Below are 25,699 nucleotides of genomic sequence, written 5' to 3'. Positions count from 1 at the left end.
GTACGGAGTGAAAGTACAAAGGTCCCCCATAATATAGCCTTTAACATACTGTTGGCGCAAGTTCTGTTTGCGAGCACTTATGAAGGCCGGCACGGCAGAAAAGGGGGTGGGTGGCCAGCACCATGCCCGGCTGCCTTTGTCTCTCAAGCGGCGATGTTTACACATCGCACCAGGTATTCATTTGAGACTGAGTCGACCTAGGGGAATCCCAGAACGTATTCAGATAATCGTCACTGGTGGCCTTGAGCCAGAATCGAATTCGGATCAATGTGTTCGTAGAATAGCTTGCTAACCACTACACTACCACTCCCCACCTCCTCCACACACAGCCCATAGACAACCGATTAATCGGGGAGAATCAGTGTCCCAGTCTCCTGAAAGGAAGACCCAAACCAAAATAATATTTGGTGAGTGGCTTAGCTATCAAGTGTGCAGGCAGTGAAACTGCAACCGGGGCCCTCGAGCCAGAGAAGTTCGTGGTTGTAAGGAGGAGTGACATTGGACAGGAGGCCTTATTTTTTGTTATTTGCACCAAGGCTGGTGATGCCTCGCCAAAACACGGCAGTAAAAGCCTTCTTGCGTTAACAAAGAAACCGAATGCTTTGCCTCTCATCCTGGCTCTGGGCTGCAAGGCCGTTGCCACCATAACGGGCTTCAAATCTCCCGGCATGCGCTGGGCTCCGTTAGACTAACTGGGGGAGGCTTCCAGCATGCACCACCACCTGTCATGGACGTAGCCGGGGTCAGGGGCCACCACCTCCTGGGTGGAGGTGAGGGGGCTCCAGCGTGGCTGTGTCGCCACTAGACGGCGCTGGCTGCAGTGAGTCTGAGGGTCAACGTGGCTTTAACTTTCGACTTCTTTTTTCTCATTTATGAATCTTCAAACGCCTGTTGGACATTGCGTGACACAGCCTAGGTGTGTATCTACAAGACAGCATCTCTTTGTTTTTTTGGGTTGCGTCTTTCATTCACGATAAATTGAGTCGAATGCAAATTGTATTGCCGGTGTTAGGCCAGGGGGTTTAACACACTTTCCCCACAGCAGCGTATAATGCAGGGGTAGGGAAAGGCATAATATGACTTTAATAAAACCTTTGGGTGAGCAACATTACAACGCACCGCAGTCGCACTTCTGCCACCTCAAGAGGTCCTTGCCAGATAGAAAGTAGTCCCTTCTAATGCCCAATCAGAGTGACTAAGATTATTTCAGTAAAGGATAAGTACCGATTGTGGGTCGTTAGTAAGTAGTCGGCCTCGTATGGCCACGGGCCATATAAAATGAAGATTTGAGGTGTATTTGGCCCACAGAAATAACTGAGCGTGCTAAAATGAGAAACGCAGTGTTACCACACCGAAACTATTCCCCTCTACTGTCCGATCAAGCTTAATTTGCTTGCAGTGACCGATTAATGTCGCTTGTGGGCCATTTAAAAGTGGTAAGCCCCACGTGGCCACAGGCTGTATAAAATGAAGCTGTCAGCTCCCCCACCTCTGCTGTAACGGTTGCGCGTGTCACCTCCTCCTCCGCGTGTGCCATGCGTGTGCCATGCGTGTGCACGTGTCTAGGCTGCAATGGAACTTCTCCTGCTGCGCGGCCCCACTCTGCCTCCCTCTGACCCTCTCTCCAACTACCACTACGCTGGTGAGCGAGTCGTCACTGCCTGGATGGATTGTTTTCTTGTCCCCCCCCTCCACCGCACCTCCGTTGAGCACGGTTCGCTACGTACGGTATGAAAGAAGTTCAGCGTAAATACATTTGTGCGTCTTTTCTTTGACGGCATCAAGGTACAGAATGCTTCATATGAAGATCGCTGGGTATCACTGCATGAAAGCTATTATGCACCAATTACTGCCATGCAGATCTACGGGCTGCCCACAGCTTAATATGTTCATACTCGGTACAAAACACTGCCACGTTAGACTTTTGGTCATGTTACATTTATTAGGCATTTAACAGTGAATACCCCAGCATTTAAATAGATTTTCATGATTCCTGGTCGCAATTTCAATCAAGATTTGATTAATTCTTTCCATTATTTCATTGTCTCACTAAGGGTTTATTTTTTCACGTGTTTATAGTTTTTGTAGTTCAGTTAGCCTAAGTGTATGGATCACATTGTGTCGTTTGCATGTAATTTGCACAAATTGCTAATAATCTACTTGTACCATGAGCATTAGGATCGCTCTTAAACAGATGCATTGATGCATCGCCGTAACATTCCTAAGAGTAATGTACAGTGTCGTTTCCCAGCTGCAAACGAGTGTTGGGGGGGTCCTTGAACCAGCGGTGGAAATTCAACATTCCTACGGTGGGGACCAGGCTCTCTCGAAGATCAACCGCTGCTTTCCACACAGTGGTCCTCAATTTATCCCTACAGAGAGATGATGGGTCGAGTTGACTCCCAACGAGGATTTAACTCGCAACCTGATTGCGAGTCAAGTGCTGCCATCGCCCCGGCACCGCCTTTGCCCATCTATCAATATAAAGCAGTGGCATTCACCATCGCAATACAGAATACTGGAGTGCCGTTTTGTGTATGTATGTTGAACTTATTTCGTGCGGGCTGTAGCCAATCATGCTAATTGGAGATGCGGGGGTGGGGACGACAATATATCATGTGCGAGATGACTGGATTAAAATAAAGTAATTTAATCGTTGTAGTGACACCTAGTCCTGCCTATCCACAAACACACAGTGTATATCATCGCATTACAAACAGGTTCAAGTCATCAAGTGTCTCCATGCTAGGAGTTCGAGGCAGTGCCTACATGCAGCCTGACAGCCCTGAGCCAGTCATTTGTGGACAAATCCGCATCGTGGGGTTCATCTCTCTGTAATAGCACAGCCAATGTTAACTTATTGTGCTGGCTGCTCATGAAATGCGTCATTGATTATCACCTCGCACCACTTGCAGGGTCGGACAACTGGACGCCACTGGAGAAAAAGCTCTTTTACAAGGCAATCGCTGCTCACAACAAGGACTTCATCCTGGTGCACAAGAAGGTGCGCGCTTGTGTCTGCTCGCCTGCTGTAGCGTTCCATGTCCCCTGTTGTATGTATAACTTCTTTAACACCGTGTACGTAGCCAAATCGTGCTAATTGGAGGTGGTGGTACGTCTGAAAGCCTTTAAACAGGACACTAAAATGTAGTGTAATCTGTTAGGGCTGGAACATGTCGTTTAGCTATGAACTCCCTTGATGAATTGTGGTGAATAGCAAATAGGTGCTTGGGTTTTCTTCATCAACAGTTATATTTAGTTGGGCATGGGAAGATTCAACCCGCTAGTGACCCTATGAATTGTATCACTTTTGAGTTTAGATTTTATTCCAGAATCTGGCTTTTGAACTCATTTCCATATAATTTACCGAAACGTAAATTTATTTTGGCACACGTGATTCGATGCCTGAATCATGTACGAATGACTGAATGACATCTGCATATTTTTCTACGTAGAAAAAATAACATTTTAGCGGTGTTCATAGACTGATCAGATTATAATCTTGATATTACAACACTCGTGTCAGGAGAAAGGGGCCCTTGGTTTGTTTTTCGGCTGGTCTAAACATACTCTTCCACAAGCGACTCCCCCTCACTTTCCTCTTTTCGCACTGCCCTCAGGTGCTATCTCTTTTCGCTTGCCTTTCCCCCTCCTCTTCCGCTACCCCTACCAGCACCACCTAATGCCCTTAATGCCTCCACTGCCGTAGCCTCCACCTCGCTCCCTCCAGCCTAGTCATTACCCGATCCTCCATCCCTTATCTTTACATTTTGTGCTTTAGTCAACAAGCATTGTTAAGCACTTTGGTGAAAGGCGCTTTATAAATACAAAATAGAATAGAAGAAACCACACGCATAAAACATAGACAAAACGTATCAAACGTATGTCCCCCCCCCCCGATCTCCAGCACGCTAGCTGTGTGAGCGCTGCTGCTCTTAACGGCACGTGCGCGCCACGCTCATTGCCTCCAGATTAAGAACAAGACGGTGGCACAGTGCGTCGAGTACTACTACACCTGGAAGAAGGTGATCAAGTTCCGACGACACCACACGCGGCTCTGCGGCATGCGCCCCGGCGACCTGGTGAGCGGTGGGCTTGGTTTGTTTGCGCTTGTGTACGGTTAGAGGAGTGTAAATACCTCGATGGTTTTCAGCGCTTTGTAAGTTGCCTGCCGAGCGAATGCCTCCTATGCCCTGCGTCGATCGTTGGGAGTTGTTCGATGGGACTTGACCGCACACGTCAGTGCGGGGTTGGTTAAGGGGAGAGAGCCCAGGACCAGTTCACTTACCACTGATGTTTGCCGGGGGCCAGGACTCGTACTTGGGTCATCAGGTTCATAACACGGTACAGTCTAAAAACTGCCAGATTGATGGGTGGGCATGTAAAATATTAACAATCATAATGACAATGCCAATGCTGTTTCCTTTGCCAGGAAAGCCTCACTGAGTCCCAAGATACTTTTTCAGGAAATTCCTGCTTTTGGATGTTTGGCCAATGTGGGCGGCAACCCGAGTATAAAGAGAATACCGATGTACATTTGGGGAAATGACAATCAATTGGCAGCACAGCAGTGGAATTCTCATCGGTGGGGCCCGTCATGGGATCGTGGAATTTCTACAACTAGCCCAACTGATGAAAACATAGATGACCAGCGCCGCACCTCCTCTTGAGCAGGGAGTCATTTTGACTGGGGGGAACCTCATAATTCAAACCTTTGATGATCAACCACACTTTAGTTGAAACGTTGATCACACTGGGACTTTGTGCTCAGAACTATATATTCTTTGGATCTTTCGATAAAATCACGAAGATAGGTTCAAAGAAAATAAAAACTACGACGTTTCGATCGCAACACAAGCGGTCGTCATCAGGAAAAGTGGGTTTGCTTCTAACGGCAAACTGTTTCTAAAGGTTTGAAATAGGCGTAGCCCAAATGTCAGCAGCATGGGCGGGGCAGCTAATGTTAATGTGAGTGGTGGGCGGCGACCGCGATGGTGGTGGGTTTTCCTCCAATTGAAGGGCTGCCAGGTAAAAATTAACATGTTGATGTAAAATCGGTAAGCGGCCTCCACGGCGAGCGTGCTGAGGTTGCTATGCTAATGTGAGATATTAGCATGTTAATGTAAATCGGAGAGCCAAAAATAACAACTAACATTGGAAGGTGGTAGAATGGGAACATCACAGCCAGTTATGACTTAAAGTGGTTGATAACGTACTTCCAATGATTGCTCAGTTTGTACCCATCTTCTTGGTTGAAATTGTGTCTGTATATATGGATGGCTTCATGAACGAATCTTTGTTGATAGCCAGTGGGTTTGCAAAGTACTTTCATCTTAGATAAATGTATTTCATGTGAGCCCACCACATTAAAACAATAATCAGCCACGGCTGAGGTATTGGTCCTACCGTGTTTCAGATCTGCCTTATGTTCACGAACACGGTCCGAGACATGTCGCTTAGTTTCCCCAATGTAACTACTGCCGCAGACACAACTTAGTTTGTAGACGCCGGGGTATTGCATGTCAGGGATCACATCCTTCACGGATGGGATCAGATCACGAATTATACGTACTGTGTTAAATCAAACCTTGATCTTGTGTTTGCTCATGATTTTGGAAATCTTTTTGGTGACCCCTGCTATGTATGGCAAGGTGAATCGAAGTCACGGATATGGTCCACCAGCGGTCGTAGAGGTTCCCCTGGCCCCCCCCCCCCCCCTGGTGTTCGCCGACGCGAAAAGTGCGACGTCAAAAAACCGCCGCGGCTTCGCTCGTCATTTCAGGACGAGCTGGAGAGCAGCGGCTACGACCCTGGGCGGTCCTCGTCCCCCTCTCCGTCGCTGTCATCTCCCACGTCGTCGTCGTCGGTGATGGAAGAGGAGGAGGAGGAAGGGGAGGTGATGGCTTCGCACCGGGGCTCCCGGTCCTCGGTGGCCGCAAACCCTCTGCCGCCGCCTCCCCCTCCTGCCGCTGCCGCCACGACGTTCACCTGCGACGTGCCACGCTGTGGGGCGGTGAGAAATGCAGACGATGCGCGTGTGCGCTCTGCGTGTACACACGCGTTCATGAAAATAGCGGATGGGGGACGTGGCGCGTGATTGGTTTGTTGCACTTCCCCCGCACGGTTGGCTACGTACGGTGTGAAAGAAGTTCAACATACGTTCATCGCCACATGTAATAATCGTACTTCTGGCTGCTACGTGCTTATCCTGATGAGTGTTGGTAGTGGTCTGTATAGCCTGGCTACCTTCCTCAGGGGGTTGCTGTCGCGGGCCGGCACTAGTAAAAAGAAGCAAGTGTGAGGCCGGAGTTTTCTGCTGCTGTAGTGCCCAGAAGCACACTTTATGACACACACACAAAGATCCTACATTTAGCTTGCACAAGCTGTTGGGGCAAGTGGTGTTAATGGGCACATAATTATGGCCGGCATGGCACATGAGGGCATTGTTGTGTGCGAAACGCCACACTCGGTCGCTTTTGTCTCCACAGTGGTGATATTTACACACCATACCAGGTACTCATTTAAGGCTGAGTCGACCTAGGGGAGACCTAGGACCGGTTCAGATATTCGTCACGCTGCGCTACGATCGCCGGGGATCGGAGAGCAGCGTGCTAACCGCCATGCTACCCGCTACACACGAGCACAAACAGCACCAGGAGTCTGCTCACACTGCCGGATGCCCTCTCTTCCCCAGATCTTTCCATCCAAGCAGGCGCTCAACGGCCACGCTCGTGTGCACGGTGGCATCGACCTGGCGTTCCGCACCGGCCTCGCCAAACCCGGGCCGCCCGCCATACCGCCACCCCCTCCCTTCCGTGGGCCCCTAATACGGCTGCCCAACCCAGCACCACCGCAGCCGCCGGCCCCGGCAGAACGGGCCCAGCACCCCACGCCCGTGCCCCCCTCCAACACCGTGCCCCCCTCGGCAACGGCGCAGCCCCGGCTATCCCCCGTACACGCGGCCACGCACCTTGGTGGGCCCAGGCTACCGACCTTGATGCAGCACCAGCAGCAGCAGCACCAGCAGCACCAGCAGCAGAAGCAGCAGCAGCAACAGCAGCAGCAACAGCAGCAGCACGTGGCGATGACGGTGACAGTGAGGGCTCCCCGGCCTCCCGCGCCGTCCGTCGCGTACACGGGGCCTCGCACCAAGACCTCGTCGTCGAACCGCACCAAGGCGTCGATGGCCGTGTGTCACTACGACGAGGACGGCACGGAGATCTTCCCCTGCAAGGAGTGCGGCAAGTACGTGAGGCCACCCCGACACGTGCTCGCTCTCGCGTCGTTCGTAAAGGGAGGCATTCCACTGTCCACATAGTGGCTGCCTGTGCCAGTGAGAATGCTGCCCTGAAGGATGACATGGGTGCCATTGTCAATTATGAGAAGTGCCTTTTAGATAAGACGAGTTTTGACTTAAAACTTTCGTGACTGCAAAGAGCTCTTTGATTGGTGTAGACCGACTGCCGGTGCCGGAGACCTCTCCTACATTAACATTAGCTGCCCCGCCCATCTCTAAACCTTTATAAAACAGCTCTCTGATTGGTGTAGACCTACCGCCGCTGTCGGAGACCTCTCCTACATTAACATTAGCTGCCCTGCCCACCTCTAAACCTTTATAAACAGCTCTCTGATTGGTGTAGACCGACTGCCGGTGTCAGCCCTCTCCAACATTAACATTAGCTGCCCCGCCCATCTCTAAACCTTTATAAACAGCTCTCTGATTGGTGTAGACCTACTGCCGGTGTGAGAGACCTTTCCTACATTAACATTAGCTGCCCCGCCCATCTCTAACCCTTTATAAACAGCTCTCTGATTTTACATTATGAGACCTCCTTTGCCAGTAACAAGATATAGTAATAGGTTTTACCCTTTTAACTGGCACAAAAACTGACACCTTTATTCAAGGCATCATGTTTGCAATAACCACAACACAAGCAGTCAAAATGCAAACAAAAGAGAGAACTCTGTTAACAATGTGCATTGTCCTTGCATTTGATTGGTCCACACCCGAGACGGCTTTTCTTAGAGCCTAGTCTCAACTGGTGTTGGACCAGAAGACGCCAAAAGGCGTACAACTCAAAAACAGCGCACTATCAGAGTATTGAGGGCTCGGGTTGAGCATTTACATTATGAGACCTCCTTTGCCAGTAAAAGGGTAAAACCTATTACTATATCTTGTTACTGGCAAAGGAGGTCTCATAATGTAAATGCTCACCCCGAGCCCTCAATACTCTGATAGTGCGCTGTTTTTGAGGTGTACGCCTTTTGGCGTCTTCTGGTCCAACACCAGTTGAGACTAGGCTCTAAGAAAAGCCGTCTCGGATGTGGACCAATCAAATTCAAGGACAATGCACATTATTATCAGAGTTGTCTCTTTTGTTTGCATTTTGACTGCTTGTGTTGTGGTTATTGCAAACATGATGCCTTGAATAAAGGTGTCAGTTTTTGTTCCAGTTAAAAGGGTAAAACCTATTACTATATCTTGTTACTGGCAAAGGAGGTCTCATAATGTAAATGCTCACTCCGAGCCCTCAATACTCTGATAGTGCGCTGTTTTTGAGGTGTACGCCTTTTGGCGTCTTCTGGTCCAACACCAGTTGAGACTAGGCTCTAAGAAAAGCCGTCTCGGATGTGGACCAATCAAATTCAAGGACAATGCACATTATTATCAGTTGTCTCTTTTGTTTGCATTTTGACTGCTTGTGTTGTGGTTATTGCAAACATGATGCCTTGAATAAAGGTGTCAGTTTTTGTGCCAGTTAAAAGGGTAAAACCTATTACTATAGCTCTCTGATTGGTGTAGACCTACTGCCGGTGTCAGAGACCTCTCCTACATTAACATTAGCTGCCCCGCCCCATCTCTAAACCTTTATAAACAGCACTCTGATTGGTGTAGACCTACTGCCGGTGTTAGAGACCTCTCCTACATTAACATTAGGTGCCCCGCCCCCATCTCTAAACGTTTATAAACAGCCTGCCTCAGAGGCTAACCCTCCTTGTTCCTGATGACGACCGTGTTGCGATCAAAACGTCGTGATATTTTTATTGTTTTATATTCACTTTATTTTCATTTTTATTATTTTTTCTACCTACGTGACTTTACCAAAATAACCATAGAATATGAATAATTCTAGATTTGAAGCTTTCGTGACTGCAAAGATTCATACTCTTTGTTTTTTTCGGTAAAGCCACGTAGGTAAAACTAAATTATTTTAGAATATGAATAAGACAAGTATTTAGAGTGTGCGAGTCCATGGCAAAGTGTCCAGTCGTGTGTTGCGTGTGCGCGTGTGGATTTTGTAAGGTGTGTTTTTTGTATTTGTGCGTATGCCGTGGATTTGTGTGTAATCGTATGTGTGGTCGTGTGTGTATGTGAATGTGTACACGTGTGTAAGGCATGTGTTTGCATGTTTTTGTGCATACACGTGATTTTTGTATGCATATACATGTGGAAGTGTACTTTTAACACGTAGACTTTCGTGACCAATATTATGATTCATAATTGATCCTTGGGTGAGATCGCGTGAGTAAAACATGTGTCGTAAACCCTCGTCCACCCGACAGACAATTTATAAGGTTATCACGTGAACAAAATTGGCAATGTGTTACCGCTTCAGCAGTGTGTTGGACATGGTCCCCTCCAAAGACGTCAAGACGTTTTCACAATTCTGGCTACTTCTAACTATTATTGAAACATCATACCCAGTTGTTAAATGTTGTTTCATTGCTCCCCACCACACTAGTGTGCTGCTGAAGCAGCAATACATCGGCACTTTTGTTCATCATGTGACAACATTATTAATTGGCTGTGTTGGGCGGAAGAGGGTTTACGAAACACATTTTACTTACACGACCTGACCCAGAAACCAATTATGAATCGTGGTTGTCTGCGTGTGCTTTTTGTGTGTGCAATGTGTGTGGTCATACATTTGATCATATTTGTTGTGATCATGAGATACCATGGTGGTGGGATGTTAACTTCCTCGTCTGGTATACGGGAGGTCGTGGGTCTTATTCCGACCCTGACGTCTGTATATTTGGAGTCAGCATGTAATCCCCGTGGTCGCCTGGATTTTTCTCCATATCCTCCGGTTTTTCCCTCATTTAGAAACATGCGTTTAGAGTATTTGGCTGCTATTATTTTCCGCGTGATAAGCCACTTCACTGAGCGGTCATTTGTGGCCAGGCCACTTCTGAATAAGAGCTATATAGTGGGCCTTACCTGATCAAATAAAAATAGTTTCTAGTTTCATCATGTGTGTCCGAGTGTGGTTGCGTGTAAGCATGCCTTCAATTGCGTGTGGATAGGCGCGGTCGTATGCGCGGTCACGTGTACGGCCGTCCGCATGATCGTGTGCGCGCGTGCGCTTTTATTGTGACTGACCAACCTACGCGCGCACAGGGTGTTCACCAAGGTGAAGAGCCGCAACGCGCACATGAAGTCGCACCGCCAGCAGGAGGAGCAGCAGCGACAGGCGGCTCGCAAGGCGACGGCCACCGCACAGGCGGCGATCGCGGCGGCGGCGGCGGCGGCGGCGGCGGCGGCGGCAACAGCCGCCCACCCGCCGTCTTCGGCAAGCAGCGTGCACGCCGGCAACGCTCATCCGCCCGCCGAATCCAGGAACATTGGCACGATCGCAGCAACGGCAGCAGCTGGCGCGGTCGGAGTCGTCTCCGTGCAGCCCCCGTTGCAGCAGCGGCCGCCTCCGTCACTCGCGAGCGTCCACGCGCCAAACGCTCGGCCACACAACGCCACCGCCAACTCGTGCGCCAACGCGCACACGGCTGCCCCCGTGCCCCCCTACTTGGGTGGAGCCGGCGGCGGCAAGAACAGCAGCGGCGCGGTAGATGGCGTTGGTAACACGCGCATCGACGGTGGTGGCGTCGTCGTCGGCACCCAGCAGCAGGCTTCGATTGTCTTGGTGCCGAGTGCGCAGGGAGGAGCCGCTGTTCACCCGGACACGTGGTGTGACGAAGAGATAGACATGGTCTTCATCGACTCCGACCTTGTCATCGACGAGCAAATGTGAGGCCGCGGGAATTAACGAACAAGCCCTGGAGGTTCGTGTGGATGAGCGCCAAGAGGGAGAATGGGACAGATGGGGTTCAGGAGATGGGCAGATCTGAGTAAGTTTGTGAATGAACAGCATGGGCAATGTGGACGCTTCTATCTGCTGTTGCCAACTTTACCCCTCTTATCCTGTGCACCATTCTGCCAGCACCTAGTGAAACGTATCGGCCTCGTGGCGGTTGTGTCAGAGTGATCAGTGCATTCTTCTCCATATTCACTTAGTGCTTCCCCAACCACAGGCCTGTTGGAGCAATATGAAGCGTGGGCAATTACACAGTGCTTTATTTACCTGGGCTCAACATTGATGTGCCATCCAGCAGGGCCTGCCTCCAGCCATCTATTTTAACTCCGTGTTGAACGTACACACTGTCTATATCCAGTACCCATTAGGTAATTTAGTTTGCAAAGTGTTCGCACACTGAAAGGTTCGTTGAGGTGGGCCCCACCACCCACCCTGTTGGCAGTCTTGAGCCAGTGCTATAAGTTCCATGTCCTTGTAGCTGTGGATAATCTCAATGTAGAACAGCTGCTTTTTGCCGACTTCCCACAGAGTGTTACTCGTTTTATGGACCCAGGGTGATGTTTGACGGTGTTCGGAGTCAAATCTGTCAACCGTGATCTCAACTAGTGTCACTATAACTGCGAGTGGAACACTCGAATCGCCACGCCATGCAGCCAGGGAAAGCGGTTTAAAGTTACCACCACGTCGCCCTGCACAAATCAGTGGTGGAGCTGCACTCATGTTCATTGGTACCCCAGGGCCAGTAGTGGAAATTTTTACAATCCTACGAAAGCATCAAACAAGCCCCCCCAAAGGGAGGAAATACAACCAAAAGTACATAGCCTGCTCAGATGGAACGATCAGCATGCATTTGCTCATTGGGACAACGTCCTACAGAAGTGGAGAGGATATGTTATCTCTCTCCCCTGGTACGCAGGAGGCCGTGAGTTCGAACCCGACCCTGACGATGCCTATAAATTTGAGTTTGCGTGTTCTCTCCCCATGGTCGTGTGGATTTTTTCCGGGTTCCTTCGGTTTTGCCCTCCACTTTTAGAAACATGCGTTTAGATTATTTGGCTGCTACTATAAATTCCCACGTGAAAAGCCACGTCGATAAGCTATCATGTGTGGCTAGGTCGTCACTGAAAAATAACTAATAGCTCTATGGGCTTCACCTGGTAAATTAAATTCTAAAAAAGAAAGCAGTATATTCACAAAGAGCTTAATATTCTCATTTATCTAATATACGGAAGCCAGCTGTATCTCGGAACATATCATTTCTCCTCACCTCTGGCTTTCCACATTGTCCGTGTTTTCAGCAAAGGATGAGCACCAAGCAGCAATGACCTCCCACAAAGTGTTAATTCCTTCACCGTGGAGAGATGAACGGTTGAGTTGACCCCCAACCCTTCACACCTCCCCTTCTCTCCGACTTGCTGCCTGACCTCGCCTCCTCCAACTCCCCTCTAAAGCTCACCACCTCCCCAGCCCCCCTCCTCCCTTCCCGCATCAGCTTTACCAACCTTCATTTCAAGCCATGCTACTGAGCTGTGACCAAATGCCACATTTCACGACCACTGTTGTTGCACCGGTAAGAGCACTCGCTCCCTCCTCGGTGGCTCTCAAACAACGCTTGTGCTTAACTTGTTCCCACCACCAGCTCTGGGCCCCCAGTTGAGATGCGCATCACCACTTTGTTCCAGCTTGGCATTTTTTTACAGTATGGTGCAAGTGCACTGCCTCGGCGAATCGTGCCATAGTTGGTAAATGGAGGCATCAACACGTTCACCAGAAATTTGATTAAAAATGACTGGCCAACTCGTGATTTGAGCCTATTGAATTGAATCAAACAGCCGAACAACCAACAAAAACAGGCTTCACTGCAACGATTTATTTCCATCCGTTTATAACATTGCACAGTACCGTTGCTAAATCTCCGTCACCTCCCTAAGCCAGTGGTGGTGAATACATTTCCATGGCAGGAACAAGTCTCTCAACCAAAGTTGACTGCCCACAAAGTGGGTTACTCGTCGACTGTGGAGAGATGACAAAGTAGATGTATTGAGTTGACCTCTGACCATCACGCAACCCCCAGTGTACATTACCGAACCCTAAATATATATAAATGCAACGACTGGAGCCTTCAGGATCTGCAGGTGAAACCTCCCGATCAGGCGACATTGGTAAAAAAATGGAACACTGTCGAGAAAGTTGCGTGGCTATGTGTGCTCGTAGCACCAAAAAGAGTTTATATTACAGAATATAAAAACACAAACTCGTTGTAAAAAAAACAATCATGATGAGAGAAAAAAGTTATTTATCGTTCTGCGTTAAGAAAATTACCTAAAAATATTTGGTGTACATATATTTTATTTGGAAATACATTTTTATAGGCTAAACACTTTGATACACACAGCATAACGTTGCGTTTGTTGGAGGGCGTGCTGTATAATGATGGTTCTGCTGTTGGTTATCTATGCAAGGTATGAAGGGCAGGGATTCAGAGGTTTTTTTTTGGATGAATTTTTCAAATTCAACGTCTGAGACGCATGCCGAATAAAGTTTTTTTTTTTCTAATGAACCTTTCGGTAAAGGGATTTCTGTTTTTTCTGAATTGTATTTGAGATTTTACATTTGACTTTTTTGGAATTGTTCAATAAGAATACATATACGGTTGTTTCTTCCAGTAATAAGTATAGAGGGTTATTTTTGTTTTATTTTGTAATGAATGGCATTGACAAGAGTTGGGTCAATGGGAACACTATTCGGAAATAAAACTTGTATACTGAACTCAAGACCTCTAAGCGTGTGTTTTCGTCCCCTTGTATGTACAGTGAGGGGAAAAACGTATTTGATCCCCTGCTGATTTTGTACGTTTGCCCACGGACAAAGAAATGATCAGTCTATAATTTTAATGGTAGGTTTATTTGAACAGTGAGACAATAACAACAACAAAATCCAGAAAAACGCATGTCAAAAATGTTATAAATTGATTTGCATTTTAATGAGGGAAATAAGTATTTGACCCCCTCTCAATCAGAAACATTTCTGGCTCCCAGGTATCTTTTATACAGGTAACGAGCTGAGATTAGGAGCACACTCTTAAAGGGAGTGCTCCTAATCTCAGCTTGTTACCTGTATAAAAACACCTGTCCACAGAAGCAATCAATCAGATTCCAAACTCTCCACCATGGCCAAGACCAAAGAGCTCTCCAAGGATGTCAGGGACAAGATTGTAGACCTACACAAGGCTGGAATGGGCTACAAGACCATTGCCAAGCAGCTTGGTGAGAAGGTGACAACAGTTGGTGCGATTATTCGCAAATGGAAGAAACACAAGAACTGTCAATCTCCCTCGGCCTGGGGCTCCATGCAAGATCTCACCTCGTGGAGTTGCAATGATCATGAGAACAGTGAGGAATCAGCCCAGAACTACACGGAAGGATCTTGTCAATGATCTCAAGGCAGCTGGGACCATGGTCACCAAGAAAATTGGTAACACTACGCCGTGAAGGACTGAAATCCTGCAGCGCCCGCAAGGTCCCCCTGCTCAAGAAAGCACATATACATGCCCGTCTGAAGTTTGCCAATGAACATCTGAATGATTCAGAGGACAACTGGGTGAAAGTGTTGTGGTCAGATGAGACTAAAATGGAGCTCTTTGGCATCAACTCAACTCGCCGTGTTTAGAGGAGGAGGAATGCTGCCTATGACCCCAAGAACACCATCCCCACCGTCAAACATGGAGGTGGAAATATTATGCTTTGGGGGTGTTTTTCTTCTAAGGGGACAGGACAACTTCACCGCATCAAAGGGACGATGGACGGGGCCATGTACCATCAAATCTTGGGTGAGAACCTTTCCTCAGCCAGGGCATTGAAAATGGGTCATGGATGGGTATTCCAGCATGACAATGACCCAAAACACGGCCAAGGCAACAAAGGAGTGGCTCAAGAAAAAGCACATTAAGGTTATGGAGTGGCCTAGCCAGTCTCCAGACCTTAATCTCATAGAAAATCTGTGGAGGGAGCTGAAGGTTCGAGTTGTTAAACGTCAGCCTCGAAACTTTAATGACTTGGAGAAGATCTGCAAAGAGGAGTGGGACAAAATCCCTCCTAAGATGTGTGCAAACCTGGTGGCTAACTACAAGAAACGTCTGACCTCTGTGATTGCCAACAAGGGTTTTGCCAACAAGTACTAAGTCATGTTTTGCAGAGGGGTCAATACTTATTTCCCTCATTAAAATGCAAATCATTTTATAGCATTTTTGACATGCGTTTTTCTGGATTTTTGTTGTTATTCTGTCTCTCATTGTTGAAGTAAACATACCATTAAAATTATAGACTGCTAATTTCTTTGTCAGTGAGCAAACGTACAAAATCAGCAGGGTTTCAAATACTTTTTTCCCTCACTGTACGTATGTCGAACTTCTTTCACACCTAGCCAACCGTACTAATCAGAGGTGCAGGGGGGTGAAGGAAAACAAAACAATCCATCCACTCGGCGACGGCTCACTCACCAGCGTCGTGGGAGTTGGAGAGGGAGGCAGAGCGGGGCCCCGCAGTGGGAGAAGTTCAATTGCATCCTGGATGTCACTACGTGATTACGTATTGTAACGATTTCCCCAGATTTCGATTGCGATCTTCGGCGTCCCGTTGTTTATCACGAGATGAAGAATTTCCCGCGTTCGTAGTTAATCCCAACTCCGGTTAGAAGTGCACCACCTTGTGTTACAGAGCAGCCGTCCGGAAACGTTGCAATCCTAAAAGACATTATTATATCCACACCACTGGGTGCACCCGTTGTATGTCTTGCAAGAAGTGGGAGATGTTTCGTGCTTGGGAGTAGGTCTATAATACATAAAGTGACAGACCAAATATATTTATTTTGCGTGGAGTCACTGGATTTCCTGCGCAAGTACAGGTAGTCCCCGACTTACGATGGTCCGACTTACAATATTTCGATCTTACGAAATATCCTGAGGGAGAGCGGCATGGTTGCAGGCAGACATGAAGCTGGGAAGTGTTTGGAATTGTATCTCACTTACGAAGCAGACCTGAGCGATAAACTAAACAAACAAAAACGTTCTTTTCCAGGTAAGGCCCACTGAGCTTTATAGCTATTTTTTAAGCGACCTGGCTATCGCAAATGATAGCTCAACGAAGTGATTAATCATGTGGAAATGTATTGCAGCCAAATACTCTAAACACATGTTAGTTCTAAATGTGGGGGCGGGTGGGGGGGGAACCAGAGGACCTGGAGAAAAATCCACGCGACCACAGGGAGCGAGACACGCAAACTCCAAATATACAGCAACAGGCATCAGGGTCGGGATCGAACCCACGACCTCCTGTATACCAGGCGAGGGAGTTAACATCTCCTAGCCACCGTGGTGATGAGAGAGAGACACGCAATCTCCAAATATACAGCAGGCGTCAGGGTCGGGATCGAACCCACGACCTCCTGTACAGCAGGCGAGGTAGTTAACATCTAGCCACCTTGATGATGATGAGAGAGAGACACGCAAACTCCAAATATACAACAGCAGGCGTCAGAGTCGGGATCGAACCCACAACCTTCTGTATACCAGGCGAGGTAGTTAACATCTCCTAGCCACCGTGATGATGAGAGAGAGAGACACGCAAACTCCAAATATACAGCAGCAGGCGTCAGGGTCGGGATCGAACCCACGCCCTCCTGTACACCAGGCACCCGTGGATGTTGCCGTGGTGTGTTGGTTCGCGGCGCTGGAGTTGCAATCGAGAAGTCACCGGTTAGATTTGATCTCCGGCACGGCAGTTGTAATTGGACACGTTCCGAAATTTCCGCCACAGTCTCTGTCCACCTAGCAACATGAATGGGTCCACGACTGTTGATTGGTGGGTTTAATTTGTGGGGGTCGAGCCAGCCACCTCTTCCAATACAGCCTGGCAAAGTAGACCAAGAGGCTATAAACCAAATAGCCTCGACAGCAGCGTTCTTCATCGCAAGGCCCGCGGGCCATTGACGGCACCTGGTGGCCTTGGGTACAGCCCCCGGACGTGCGGCCCCGGACGAAACACAAAGAGTGAAAACACCGCCCCATCGTCATCATAGTCGTGCTGCTGGCAACATCCCCCAATGGTTTTAAATGCGTGGCGGCCCCTCACACTGACGTTGTCTTCTCGGCGAAAGTGACCCCCCCCCCCACTCTGAAAATTCGTGAAGAACTCTGTGATCGAAGGGGGCTTCTCTTGAGCTACCTCTGGTGGAGGACCTTCCGCCAGCAGTTTCATGGGCAAGTCATTGCAGGGCTGCGCCTTTATACGGGTAGCCAGTGTAGTCCCTGATGAGCTTTTGAGTTTAACATTGTTTAAATCTCACTTTCATTATTTGTAATAGTATATACCGTGTGTTTGTCTCTTAACTGTGATTCTTAACTATGTTATTGTTAGTTTTAATGGTGGGTTAGGTTAGAAACAGTTAGGCTGTGCTCGCCAGTTTCCTGCGCGAAAAGTGGTGGGCTAAGGTAATGCCCAATCCTGGCCAACTGGCTCAACAAACTTAACGAACTCAACAAATTTTGATTTAAAGCTTTCGTGACTGCAGGGATTCATATTCTTGGTTCTTTCGGTAAAGTCACGTAGAAGGGAAACAATAAAATAATAAAAATATAAAACAATAAAATTCTCACGACGTTTCGACTGCAACACAAGCAATCATCATCAGGTGTGAAAACCACAACAAGAAAATCTGAAAAAAGTGGCGGTTATTTTTAACGTTAGCACCACGGAGAGCGATTTGACAGTTTGTTCAGATGGACGAGTCCATCTATGTTCGGAAAATAGGAGGGGGGAGATGAAAAATAATGGATGCGGTCTGAAAGCCACCGTAAGCGTGAACAATCAATTAAGACCCGAAATGGTTAATCAAATCCTTCCAATGATTGCTAAGCCAGAATCCATCTTCTCGGTTGAAATTGTCTCTGTGTTTGTATATGTGGATAGCCTCATGAACGAATCTTCTACGTGACTTTACCGAAAGAACCAAGAATATGAACTCAACAAAGCCACCTGCTACAGTGGAACTCGTCTTGACTACGCCTCGATGATTTCTATATCCACCAAAGTTTTGTGTTCTATCGGATTAGAACAGTCAATTACAGCCGGACAGGACATAGCTGATGCACACCTAACACGTGCATCTCAATCGGCTCTTATCTGGTCATATACATAATATAATACGCATGTTTTCATATTTTTTAGGGAAACATCTTGGTTAGAGATCATGAGGCGGGGAACGATCAGACTGGCTGACGTTGGAGGCGGTTTTAATGGTGATTATGATGGGTCGGGTAAGATATACTTGCTTTATACACCTTTACACAAACCGTAGTGATGTTTCCCATATCTATCTAAATCCTTAGCATTTAGAGACTCATGGTGAATATAAATGCCCTTCTTTGGTCGGTTCCTAATACTTCGCGGCACCCAAACGAAGGCTTTGTTTGTAGAATCACACACGGGGCCGCGTAGCGTATTCTGCCATCTCGTGGCTATATCTGGCATATAGACACATCAGGACGAGGCTCATATCCCGATGCATTCCTAATATGTTTACCAAATTGACCAAGTTTACAGAAAATTTTTAAGTGGCTGGCTACAGGGTGATGTGCAGTAAACCGAAACTGAACTGTTTATTTTATTTTATCAGGTAAAGGCCCACTGAGCTACACAACTCTCTTTCAGAAGCGATCTGGCCACAAATGAGAGCCCAACGAAGTGGCTTATCATCATGTGGAAATGTGTAGCAGCCAGCTACTCTAAACGCGTGCTGATTCTAAATGTGGAGGGGAAAATCTGAGGACCCGGAGAAAAATCCACGCACCTACGGGGAGAGGGAGACACGCAAACTCCAAATATACAGCGGACGTCAGGGTCGGGATCAAGTCCACGACCTCCTGTATACCAGGCGAGGTGAAGGAGAATTGTCTTCTTATTTTTTGCACACTTGATCACTGCTTTGGTACCCGTGGGTGCGTACACACGGGACCCAAGGTGTTTCTGGATCTCCCGTTTGGGATGGAGATGGACACGGGGGTCTCTTGGCTGAGTCCTGGTAGAGTTCCCTCCTGATAAGTGACTGCTCTCATGTCCCAGGGACATTCAGGTGATCGATAGCATCTGTGGCAAGATGTTAAGTACCTTTCCTGGTATGCAGGAGGTCGTGGATTGTATATTTGGAGTTTGCATGTTCTCCCCGGGGTCGCTTGGATTTTTCTCTGGGTCCTCGGGTTTTCCCTACACATTTAGAAACATGCGACCAGAGTATTTGGCTGCGATATAAATGTCCACGTGATAAGCCACTTCGTTGAGCTATCATTTGTGGCCAGGTCGCTTCTGAAAAAGAGCTTGATAGCGCAGTGGGCCTTACCTGGTAAAAAAAATCTATTTAGTAATAGTTTAGTTCAGTATCACGAAGGTAACCTTACGTTTCTAATAAGTCACTTGATTTAGCTGCTATGTATGTGGACATATCGGGATTTTGTGCTTGATGGGTTTTGCATCTGTCATTCACCTGGTGACTCAGTGGTAGAGCGAGAAACTCGCCTCGTTTGTCAGCTGGTCCGGTCTCCCCAGTCCTCTCTCTCTGCTCCGGCCCAATATCTCTCTCTCTATTTAAGGCCTCGGCACAGATTCGTTGTCTTTCTGTTTGTCTTGGTGTGTGTCTCGCTCGGTGTGTCTTTGTGTGTGTGTGTGTGCCTTTCTCTCTATGTGTGTCTGCCTATGCTGTTCCCGTGTCTGTGTTTTATCATTCATTCTTACCTGATGATGGTTGCTTGTGTTGCAACCGAAACGTCGTATTCTATTATTATTTGATTTTATTTTCTACGTGCCTTTACCAAAAAAAATCAAACAGTAATTCCTGCAGTCACGAAAGCTTCGACTTTAGTTTAAAAGTAATTTCTTTTCACCACGTGCTTGGGCTTTTCCGGGTTTTCCCTCCACATTTAGAAATATGCATAAAGGTTATTTACATTATTTTGCTGCTATAGATGTCCACATGATAAGCCACTTTGTTGAGTTATCATTTGTGGCCAGGTTGCTTCTGAAAAATAAGTGAAAACCTCAGTGGGCTTTTCCTGATGGGATGGGGATGGTTTAGTTGTATTTGTGTGTGTTCTTGGGTGACTTATTTACCTTTCTTGTACTTTGCACAGCTACCGTGTTTTTGTACTGTTTGTTGTTGTAACGTTCTTACCAGGGGCGGAGCCAGGGGGTGACAGGGTATACAATTGTCACCCCCGAGAAAAAAATCGAAAAACTGCATTGTCAAAGCGTGTCGCCAACCGATGGCGTCTAGTTCAACAGCCTGACTCTCTAATCATTCTTGAAATTAAAATTTGTTGAATGTCACCCCGGGCTGAAAATCCTGGCTCCTCCCCTGGTTTTTACCCGCCCCACCCGGACCTCTGTGAAAAAGAGCTTTATAGCTCATCGGATTCCTCCAGTAGAAATAAAAAAAAACCTGATTCTGATTAACATTTCATTATCCCATCTTGACCTTTAGTTTAAGTCGCGGTGCATAATGCGCGTGTTGTAAGGCTGCTGCGGCTCGAATTGCAGCATCCGCCCTGGTTATTGCTGTGGTGTTATTAGTCGTAAAAGTAAAATATATGCTTCGTCCGCTTCACAGTGGCCGCTCAAGATCCCGTGACGTCATTCTCAATAGGTCACTGTGTGCTGGCATCTGGGTCCAAATTAGTTTAGGAAAAACAATACTCCAAAAAATTTATACATTTCTAGATTAAAAACCAATTTCTTTATAACTGCTTTTTGTGTGTTATCTTGTTGTCCTTCCCGCGCACCTCCGATTAGCGCGGTTGGCTACGTACGGTGCGAAAGAAATTCAACACACGGTGCATATATGCGGAGCAATCATCGGCCTCCGCTGCGAACACCCCGCGTTACTTTGGCAGAAGCCCTCCTTGAAGAAACGGTCACGAAGTTGGGCATTGGAGTAGCAATACGGGAGGCGCTGATGTACACGTGGCCTTCTGAGTAATCCCTGGCCGCAGTAAGCGTTCAGGATTAATCACACGCAGCTATATTCATGAGGGCACAAAGAGGCTTAGAGTCTGGACTGCTGCTGCTGCTGTCCCTGCTGTCACTTGAGGTCCCATTAGACAAATTGCCCTCTGTGTACATCCACACGGCTTCCTGCCGCCCCTGCCTTTCTGGTTACATTCGAATATTCTTTAAAGAAATGTGTTCCTAAGATGTGTGACAGGTCGAGTTGTGTTTAATGGGGTTTTTATTTCTTACGGCTGTTTGCTTTATTTAAAAATTTGTGACAATTTCTATGTACGTGTATATTTTCGATATTCGCAAAACCTCAAGTGTTAGTCACGATTTACAAGTGCATGGAAATGAATGAACATTTGAAGTAGCTTATAAGGCGAAAACCAGTCTTCGCTCGACTTCTAATGGATTTATCACTATTTTAAATGTTACGAACGTGTACGTGATAGTCACTTCAAGGTAATGAAACGGGAAAACAAACCGAGTTGAGAGAAATACGGATAGGGTTTATGTAGGCCTCTCTGAAAGAGGGCGTTCTTGTACAAGGGATCATGTATTTATCATCGAATCATCCATATAGGTGAGTACAAAACTCCGCGCACAGCTGTGGGTGCTGAAGTAATCTTTAATCATTAAACAACGTTGCTGCAAATATTATTAATAAGCATCGATTTACTGCAGAAATAACAGTACAGTCTTCATAACAAAGGCTGATATCTGAAGAATATTTAACATTTCCTTATCGAAAAGGTAAAAAAATTGAGAATAAATGTGCTGTACTAGATGCTGTCAATAAGTAGAATGTAAATAGATTATGGCTGCCGTGTTATGTAAACCACGAAAACGTGAAATTGGCAACACAGCCCTAGGGGCAATTTGGGCGTCTGTCCCTCTTTGTGACGGTACATTCAGCCAATTTGTGACTTGGCTCTCTGTCAGTCCGTCGGTGGTCGTTGTGTTACTGGCAGGCGGTTCTCAAGTGTGGACCGGGCCAAGTTGCTCGCGTGCTTTTCTCGGTGAACTCGCCGTGCCAGGTTTATTCCACCCCCCTCCTCGGGTTGGGAATCGCCACGCCGCCGAGCCAGCGACAGCTCTTTCAGGTGTGAGCTGTGTCGAGGACTGGCCGAGACAAAGCCTCTCCCTCCCCGACGTTTTCCTTGTTGCCCTTAGTCGTTCCAGCTTGTCGGTGACTTCGAGCATGCTCTGTGAACGACCGCTGCCGCCGGTACCAGGTGCGACTCCATCACAGCTAAGCTAAGCTCGCTAGCTGTAGGTGACAGTCAAGCGTTGGGGCTCTCCACCCCCCCCCCCCCCCCATGTCACGGCAGAAATTGAGAGCCAGAAAAGCTAAAAGGAGCGGGCCAGTTTGACCACTGCAACATAATTTCTCTCCTAAGCCATTCGTCGATCCAGCCAGCACCAACCCACTGGTCCGCCATGGGCTGCAGGTGTTGACAGCCCGTTTACCCCAACCATCGGGTGGAGGTTCAGTGGCAGGGGGGATCTGTGGCCGGGCCGGACCCACCAATTCCACCAATTCCACCCATCCCACCACCGGCCAAGATCTCGAGATGGCAGTTCTGCGTGTTCGGTTCACCAAGGAGAAGCGTGTAAAGCTGGCTCAGATCCTCTGGATCCTCAACTGGATCTCCGTGGTGTCAGGTCTGCTGCTCTTCAGCCTGGGCACCGTCTTGAAGGTTCGTGTCTCTGTATGTCTGTCTGTCTGTACTCTGTATGTCTGTCTGTATCTCTATGTCTGTCTGTATCTATGTCTGTACTCTGTATGTCTGTCTGTATGTATGTCTGTCTGTATGTCTGTCTGTAAACTGTATGTCTGTCTGTCTGTACTCTGTATGTAAGTCTGTACTCTGTATGTCTGTCTGTATGTCCGTCTGTATGTCTGTCTGTACTCTGTATGTCTGTATGTCTGTATGTCTGTATAATCTGTCTGTCTGTATGTATGTCTGTCTGTACTCTGTATGTCTGTCTGTATGTATGTCTGTCTGTACTCTGTATGTCTGTCTGTCTGTATGTCTGTCTGTATGTCTGTATGTCTGTCTGTCTGTATGTCTGTCTGTACTCTGTATGTCTGTCTGTATGTCTGTCTGTCTGTACTCTGTATGTCTGTCTGTCTGTACTCTGTATGTATGTCTGTCTGTATGTCTGTCTGTACTCTGTATGTCTCTGTATGTCTGTCTGTATGTCTGTCTGTGCTCTGTATGTCTGTCTGTATGTCTGTCTGTACTCTGTATGTCTGTCTGTATGTCTGTCTGTACTCTGTCTGTTTGTACTCTGTATGTCTGTCTGTACTCTGTATGTCTGTCTGTATGTCTGTCTGTCTGTATGTCTGTCTGTACTCTGTATGTCTGTATCTCTGTATGTCTGTCTGTATGTCTGTCTATCTGTACTCTGTATGTATGTCTGTCTGTACTCTGTATGTCTGTCTGTATGTCCGTCTGTATGTCTGTCTGTACTCTGTATGTCTGTCTGTATGTCTGTCTGTATGTCTGTATGTCTGTCTGTATGTCTGTCTGTACTCTGTATGTCTGTCTGTATGTCTGTCTGTCTGTACTCTGTATGTCTGTCTGTATGTCTGTCTGTCTGTACTCTGTATGTCTGTCTGTATGTCTGTGTATGTCTGTCTGTACTCTGTATGTCTGTCTGTATGTCTGTCTGTATGTCTGTCTGTACTCTGTATGTCTGTCTGTATGTGTCTGTACTCTGTATGTCTGTCTGTATGTCTGTCTGTCTGTATGTATGTCTGTCTGTATGTCTGTCTGTACTCTGTATGTCTGTCTGTATGTATGTCTGTCTGTACTCTGTATGTCTGTCTGTATGTCTGTATGTCTGTATGTATGTCTGTCTGTATGTCTGTCTGTACTCTGTATGTCTGTCTGTATGTCTGTGTATGTCTGTCTGTACTCTGTATGTCTGTCTGTATGTCTGTCTGTCTGTATGTCTGTCTGTCTGTCTGTACTCTGTATGTCTGTCTGTATGTCTGTCTGTACTCTGTATGTCTGTCTGTATGTCTGTCTGTACTCTGTATGTATGTCTGTCTGTATGTCTGTCTGTACTCTGTATGTCTCTGTATGTCTGTCTGTATGTCTGTCTGTATTCTGTATGTCTGTATGTATGTCTGTCTGTTTGTCTGTCTGTACTCTGTATGTCTGTCTGTACTCTGTCTGTCTGTATGTCTGTGTATGTCTGTCTGTACTCTGTATGTCTGTCTGTATGTTTGTATGTACTCTGTATGTCTGTCTGTATGTGTCTGTACTCTGTATGTCTGTCTGTACTCTGTATGTCTGTCTGTATGTCTGTCTGTATGTCTGTCTGTCTGTACTCTGTATGTCTGTCTGTCTGTACTCTGTATGTCTGTCTGTATGTCTGGCTGTACTCTGTCTGTTTGTACTCTGTATGTCTGTCTGTACTCTGTATGTCTGTCTGTATGTCTGTCTATCTGTACTCTGTATGTCTGTCTGTATGTATGTCTGTCTGTACTCTGTCTGTATGTCTGTCTGTATATACTCTGTATGTATGTCTGTACTCTGTATGTCTGTCTGTATGTCCGTCTGTATGTCTGTCTGTACTCTGTATGTCTGTCTGTATGTCTGTATGTCTGTCTGTCTGTCTGTATGTCTGTCTGTATGTCTGTCTGTACTGTGTATGTCTGTCTGTTTGTCTGTCTGTACTCTGTATGTATGTCTGTCTGTATGTCTGTCTGTACTCTGTATGACTGTCTGTATGTCTGTGTACGTCTGTCTGTACTCTGCATGTCTGTCTGTATGTCTGTCTGTATGTCTGTCTGTACTCTGTATGTCTGTCTGTATGTGTATGTACTCTGTATGTCTGTCTGTACTCTGTATGTCTGTACTCTGTATGTCTGTCTGTACTCTGTCTGTCTGTACTCTGTCTGTCTGTCTGTATATCTGTCTGTCTGTACTCTGTCTGTCTGTACTCTGTATGTCTGTCTCTCTATGTCTGTATGTCTGTCTGTCTGTATGTCTGTACTCTGTATGTATGTCTGTCTGTCTGTACTCTGTATGTCTGTCTATGTCTGTCTTTCTGTCTGTATGTCTGTCTGTCTGTACTCTGTCTGTCTGTACTCTGTCTGTATGTCTGTCTGTACTCTGTCTGTATGTCTGTATGTCTGTCTGTACTCTGTATGTCTGTCTGTATGTCTGTCTGTATGTCTGTCTGTACTCTGTCTGTATGTCTGTCTGTCTGTATGTCTGGACGTTGAACTTCTTTCGCACCTGTATATAGCCAAGTGCGGAGGGGCAGGGAAACGACAACAAACTAAACACAAAAAACAGTTATACAGATGTGAGTTTTAAATTGTGTACAGCGGTGTCGTGTCTAGTTGTGTAGTGTATGCTGTAGTGTATAGTCGTAGTGCATAGTAGTGACATGATAGCGTAGTGTATGGCAGTGCATAGTGTGTTGTATAATAATGTATAGTGTAGTGTGTATGTATGTTGAACTTCTTTCGTACCTTACGTAGCCGTGCTGCTAATCGGAGATGCGGGGGGAAGGACTACAAACTAAACACAAAAAAGTAGTTCTTAA

General features: G+C 47.0%; 2 protein-coding genes across 5 annotated transcripts in view; both read left to right on the top strand.

Annotated features, from left to right (window-relative positions):
* The window catches only part of LOC116948491 (uncharacterized), an 85,199-nt gene extending 71,332 nt beyond the window's left edge, over positions 1-13,867 (top strand). For all 4 annotated transcript variants that reach the window (XM_032965213.2, XM_076071553.1, XM_032965216.2 and 1 more), the window contains exons 10-15: positions 1,567-1,642; positions 2,916-3,004; positions 3,972-4,082; positions 5,783-6,013; positions 6,695-7,245; positions 10,403-13,867. In XM_032965213.2, coding sequence (XP_032821104.2) covers positions 1,567-1,642; positions 2,916-3,004; positions 3,972-4,082; positions 5,783-6,013; positions 6,695-7,245; positions 10,403-11,030 — 1,686 coding nt within the window. In that variant the 3' untranslated portion in view covers positions 11,031-13,867. The remainder of the gene's footprint in view (positions 1-1,566; positions 1,643-2,915; positions 3,005-3,971; positions 4,083-5,782; positions 6,014-6,694; positions 7,246-10,402) is intronic.
* Positions 13,868-16,333: 2,466 nt separating this feature from the next.
* Positions 16,334-25,699, top strand: part of LOC116948490 (photoreceptor outer segment membrane glycoprotein 2-like) — a 29,242-nt gene continuing 19,876 nt past the window's right edge. The window contains exons 1-2 of the mRNA XM_076071552.1: positions 16,334-21,713; positions 22,304-22,830. Coding sequence (XP_075927667.1) covers positions 22,705-22,830 — 126 coding nt within the window. The 5' untranslated portion in view covers positions 16,334-21,713; positions 22,304-22,704. The remainder of the gene's footprint in view (positions 21,714-22,303; positions 22,831-25,699) is intronic.

Source organism: Petromyzon marinus, chromosome 33, assembly GCF_048934315.1.
Source record: "Petromyzon marinus isolate PM22_M1 ecotype Great Lakes invasive population chromosome 33, UKy_Petmar_22M1.pri1.0, whole genome shotgun sequence".
NCBI lineage: Eukaryota > Metazoa > Chordata > Hyperoartia > Petromyzontiformes > Petromyzontidae > Petromyzon > Petromyzon marinus.
Note: the sequence above shows the minus strand (reverse complement) of the source record. Positions and strands in the feature narration are given on the sequence as shown.